At 39.1% G+C, this 6,186-nt stretch overlaps 1 protein-coding gene across 1 annotated transcript in view; it reads right to left on the reverse strand.

Moving 5' to 3' along the window:
• The window catches only part of SCIN (scinderin), a 103,800-nt gene that overhangs the window by 15,865 nt on the left and 81,749 nt on the right, over positions 1-6,186 (reverse strand). The window contains exon 10 of the mRNA XM_007944063.2: positions 4,969-5,059. Coding sequence (XP_007942254.1) covers positions 4,969-5,059 — 91 coding nt within the window. The remainder of the gene's footprint in view (positions 1-4,968; positions 5,060-6,186) is intronic.

Genomic DNA, 6,186 nt, shown 5'->3' on the forward strand with positions numbered 1-6,186 from the left:
AGGAGTGGCTGGTGGGTTTGAACCACCAGCCTTCTGGTTAGCAGTCAAGTGCCTTAGGCACTATGCTACCAGAACTCCATAGAGATGCTGCCTTGGAAACCCAAGGAAGGGTCACTGTGAGTCAAATCGACTCAACAGCAGTGAGTTTGGTTTTTTTGGTTTAGCATTTCATGTAATGTTGAGGAAACCTCAATTGCTAATATGAGAAAAAGGGGGGCACTGATTAAGACTCATCCCTTTCCATGAAAGGTGACTGAAAGATTGGGAAAAAAAAAAAGGCAAATTGAAAAATTTTAATACTGTTAATATACTCTACAAAGGAAATTTTCAAACAGCAATACAAGCAGTCATCAGGTTATGAATGCGACTCATTCCTATCTATGTCTTTAAGAATTTGTAGTTGAGTCAGAACAAGTGCAAACAGTTCTTATTTAGCCTTACTTTAAGTGCAAGAAAAGGCTCGAGGTCTTTTCAATGATTTAAAAGCTGTCTGGGCAATCTACTTCTGTAGTGACACCATCTCTGAAACCCAAACACAAGGAGGGGTCACTATGAGTCGGGTGCGAGTCCAAGGCAGTGAGTTTGGAGTTTTTGCCAGTACAGGATTTTAGCTGTTTATGTATTGTTGTAAACTGCTGCCATCTAGTGATTAAACTAAAAATTACCATTTCATTATAAATTTACTATTCAATTGGCTAACAATGGAAATTCATCAATTGCACACAGCAAATATTGTACAATGAACTATGAAATTTATAAGGCACAATGGATATATTCAAAGTTTCTACATAATGTGATAAAGAATACTTTAGAGACTAATTAGATGACATCTGTTCTTATTGGACGACTCCCTTAAAGCTTATGCGAATTTGCCCATTAATGTTATATGGATTTGTCCTCACTTTGAAACAATTAGCCAATGTCTTCATCACAATCACCTTCACTTACTGCATGTGCAGATTTTAAGTAACTGAAAGGCTTTGAGCCTTTTCTTGCACTCAAAAAATAAATAAATAAACCCCTCACTGCCATCAAGACAATTCCAACTCATAGCAACCCCCTTTGGGTTTCCAAGGTGGTAAATCTTTAAAGAAATTGATTGCCCAGTCTTTCTTCTGCAGAGTGGCGGGTGGGTCTGAGCCACCAACCATCTGGTTAGCAGTCAACTGCCATAGGCACTATGACACCAAAGCCAAACCAAAAACCAAACTCACTGCTGTTGAGTTGATTCTGACTCATAGCTACCCTGTATAACAGAGTAGAATTGCCTCATAGGTTTCAAGGCCATAAATCCTTACAGACACAGAATGCCACATCTTTCTCCTGCAGAGAAGCTGGTGGGTTCGAAAACCTGAGTGCTTAACCACTGAACCACCAGGGCTCCTGTTCTTGCACTAAAATAAGGCTAAGTAAGAGCTTATGTTCTGACTGACCTATAAATTCTTAAAGACACAGTTGGGAATGGATCTCATTTATAACCCAGGGACTGCCTGTATTTCATTGAGAAATAGTCTAGTGCATTTAAAGAATGCAATCATATTTTTAAAGGTGAATTACTAAACAATTACTAAAACAAATACTTAATGCATAGCTATCAATTTAGATCTAACTTACTCTGTATATCTATTAACAAGTAATATAGAGAAACCAGCAGGAAGACCAAATTCAACTGCCAACACATCTTAGATTGAATGTTTTAAACTATCTGATTTGCCTTTACATTTAATTATTACATTTGAAGAAGCAAATGACACATTTATAAAGATATGAAAAGAAAACAAAAGAATTTGCATATCACACAGAATCTCCGATCACGTGACACAAAAAATGAGGAAGTTAACAGACACCTCCCTGAAAAGGGAAGTTGAATGATGTCTGTCAGAAATGTCATGGTGCTGCCCTAAGGAGCACCGGCGTTCAGGTGAAACTCCAATCTGAAAGATGCTTTTTCCAGGAGATGCAGCAGACTCCTTTGCCAAAACCAGCCAGAAAGATAACACCCAGACAGAGTAAGCTAGGAGAAAGGGAGGGGAGGGAACGAGAAGGAAGGAGGAAGGTTAGAAGGAAAGGAGGCAGAGGAATGCTAGGGAGGAGCAGGCAACCATACTGGAGCGACACACAGGAGAGAAACAAAGCTTCCGTCAGTTTGCATTTATGTTATACAATAAGGAATCAAATAAGCAGAGACCAAGAATTTCCTGAGGTTACTAATAAGGCTCCTGAAACAAGTAACAGACACTCCACCATAAACCCAAAAGAGCTGCCACTCAGCTTGAGAAAACAGAAATAAGGGTGGAACCAGACTAGAAATTGTCCCTTAGAGTGAGGAGAGCTAGACAGTGATACTGGAATCCCACGGTATGACACTCAAACTCATAATTCATAAGTCAATACATTAACACACTCACTCCACACTACATACACACACACACACGTGTGTGTGTGTATGCATGTGTGTGTGTTTATCCAACCAAAACCAAACCCACTGCCATTGAGTCAATTCCAACTCACAGTAACCCTATAGGGCAGTGTACAACTGCCCCCATAGGGTTTCCAAGGTTTGTAAATGTTTAAGGAAGCTGACTGACTCATCTTTCCCCCATGAAGCAGCTGGTGGGGTCTAACAGAGCTTTTGGTTAGCAGCTGAGTGCTTAACCACAGTGCCACTAGATCATTTATATATTCATATATGTGTGTATATATATATATACATGCTTCATGCATTTCTTGGCTCATGGTTCCATCATTTCTACTTAAAGCCAAAACCAAATGTATATACATATATACATTTATATATACATATGTGTGTGTGTGTGTGTGTGTGTGTATATATATATATATATATATATATATATATGTAGTTGTTGTTGTTATATGCCGTCAAGTTGGACCCAACTCATAGCAACCCCTCCTTGGGTTTCTGAGGCAATATCACTACGGAAGTAGATTGCCCCATCTTCCTTGTGAGGAGTGGCATATATACATATAAAACAAACTTAGCTCATTCATATTTATATGAGTTGTTGTTTTGAATTTGGGTTCAGACAACTCAACAGATTATGTTGTTATTTTCATAAACTCCCAAAGAACGCATGTCTTCCCTTCCTCTCACTGTCTTACCCTCCCCTTTTCCTCCCCCTTCTTTCTCTCTTCCTTCTCCCCTCTTTCCTATCTCTTTTCTTCCCCTTGCCTCTCTGTATTGCTTCTCCCTGTCTTTCCTCTCTTCTCCCTCTCCATCTTTCTCTTTCCTCCCTCTTATTTTCTCTCTCCTCTCCACCTCTATCTGTCTTTCTCTTCTTCTCTCTTCCTCCATTTCTCTTCTTCCCTATTTATTCATTTTGGGGGCTATTGAACTTTGTTTCAGTCAAGATTCTGGTACCTAAAAGAGAAAAATAAGGATTCATCTCTCTTACCAAGGTTTACTTCAGTTTGGCTGTACAAAAGATAACATATATACTTTATGATAAAAAATATTTTTTCTGAAATATTTACCTATTAATTAGGATTATAAATCTGTGCTTGTTCTATAGGGCTGCAATACTTCCCTATAACAGTATAACAAATTAACTGCAAATTCAGCAGCAGCTCAAAGAACAGAGTTTTGTTTTCTTACAGTCCTGGAGGACAAAAGTCTGAAATGGGTCTCAGAGGGCTAAAGGCTAGGTGTCAGCAGGGACTGCATTCCTTCTGGTGGCTCTAAGGGAGAAGCTGTTTCCTTGCCTTTTCCAGCTTCTAGAGGCCTCCTATGAGCTCAGGTGGTATAGTGGTAAAAGCATTTGGCTGCTAACCAAAAGGTCAGCAGTTTGAACCATCACTTGATCCATAGGAGAAGGAGGAAGTATTCTGGAAGCCCAAGGGCAGGTCTACTCTGTCCTAAAGGGTCCTTATGAGTTGGAATTGACTCGGTGGCAGTGAGTTTGGCTTGGTTTTGTCTTTAGAGGCTTCCTGCATTTCTTGGCTCATGGTTCCATCATTTCTACTTAAAGCTAAAACCAAAAATCCAAATGCACTGCCATCGAGTCAGATCCAACTCATGGTGACCCCTCCTTGGGTTTCTGAGGCTGTACCACTACAGAAGTAGATTGCCCAACCTTCCTTCTGAGGAAGCAATGACCTATCAAGTGTTTTTTGCATGGCATCATTCGTACTCTGAATTTATTTATGTATTTTGCCTCCCACTAGCATTTTAAGGATGCTTGTGCTTATATTGTTACCACCTGGAAAATGGGGGATAATCTCCATATCTTAAGGTCTGATGGCTAGCAACCATAATTCTATCTGCAACCTTAAATCCCCTTTGCCATGTAAGGTAACAGGCTTGTAGGTTCTAGGGATTAAGTAGTGGTCATCCTTGGGGAGGAGGGATAGTCATTCTATCAAAACTGTTTAACAACAGCTGGAAATGACAACACATTTAGGACACTTTTAAGTTGACTTTTAAATTTTAAGTTAAGAAACTGTCACGATTGGTGTATGGTGTGATTATAAAGGAAAGACTCTTCTGGGTTCATAAATCTGTTATTATGATTTTTATTTTTGCTGTTTTTCCTTCCTCTTTTCCAGAATCTCAGAGAACTAGCATGACATGAGTGTAACAGTATTTTAATTCCAAAATGAAAAAAAAAAAATTAATAACAAGATAAAATTCTTACTCTAATGGAACAGAAAAATGCAATGCACTGCAGTCAAGTCAGATCCAATTCATAGTGACCCCTCCTTGGGTTTCCAAGGTGGTATCACTATGGAAGTAGATTGCCCAACGTTCCTTCCAAGGAGTGGCTGGTGGGTTTGAACCGCCAGCCTTCTGGTTAGCAGTCAAATGCCTTAGGCACTATGCCACCAGGGTTCCTTACTCTAATTGGGGGGAGGGGGAGGCTTTAATTAGAAACTGGGTTCATGTGCTGTACTTAGTTCAGAAGTAGGTTAGCAAAAACATGTATGAATTTTCATGGATAACAATATTCCAACCTGCACAGCCTGTCCTTCAAAGGATCGATCCAGCTGAACCGTCAGGAAGGCAGAGGTCGTCAGCTCATCTCTTGTGGCATTTGCTCCTTGCCTAGGGAAACCATGGCAAAATAAATCAGCCTGTGTTTAAGTTTTAAGATTTCCTACTATAGACATTTCAAGCAGACCCTTCAGTAATTTGAAAGAACAAGAGGAAAACAACTGTTTTAACATGAGCCTTGAGAGCAAGTTGTTTTTTTTTTAATTCCTAACTTTGAGCCATGAATTGTTCTATGTATTGTCTAGAATTATCTCCATTGTATAGGTGGAAAAAAAAAAAAAAAAACGTACTTGAGCTCCTTACATAAATGGCTAAGTTAATCATGTCTGGCTGACTCCAAGTTGGAGCTGGCTATTTTGGGAATCCATCTCCATAGTGAAAATAATCCATTTGAAAAGAATATGAGCCAAACCTGATCAGACTGGATATTGAAGGAGTTTCATCTTTCTATGAATATTTGATCAGTGTAAAACCAAATGTCTGGAGCCCAGAACATTCAAGAAAAAAACCATCAGAAGTAGGCAAAGGAGAAGCTTCACTTTTGTCATTCTCATAATTCCTTAAAGGCATTACTGTACTAAGAAGGCTGTACAAATGGCAAACTGCCAGCAACCCAGACAAGGGTCAATAAATCAATAGGTCCAGCTCATTTACAACTTCTCTTACTAGGGTAGCTTGTGGTTTAATTCTGAATCAGTAGCGTAACCTGTAAGGCAACTATTGCAAGATTTTCCTGTTTTATGAGTTTACGGAGGGGGGAAAAAGTAGTGAACGTTGTTTTCTTTAGACAACTCTTCCATCTCTCTTTGATGACTGACTAGGGGTTAACAACAAGAATATTAATCCTGGAATTGGAGTTTGAACGGACCCAACACTAAAACCCCATCTTGGGCAATAGACACCACATATGCCCTGGGAGCCGGGAGCATGTGTAATTTATCTCAGAAGTTTTCAATTCACCAGCATATGCAAAATGGTTGATTTGTAATAATATTCCACAGAAAGGAAAATAGAATAAAAAAGAAGGACATGCATAGGGCAGACACGCATTTATTTATTTATTTATTTTAAAGGAAAATGTTTCCCCTAATAAAGGCCCATAAAAATATATTCTTTTAATGTTGATAGACTAAAATTTCCATGGTAGCATAGTGCCTAAGGCACTTGACTGCTAACCA

This window comes from Orycteropus afer, unplaced genomic scaffold, assembly GCF_000298275.1.
Source record: "Orycteropus afer afer isolate SDZICR_OR568_19922 unplaced genomic scaffold, OryAfe1.0 scaffold00119, whole genome shotgun sequence".
NCBI lineage: Eukaryota > Metazoa > Chordata > Mammalia > Tubulidentata > Orycteropodidae > Orycteropus > Orycteropus afer.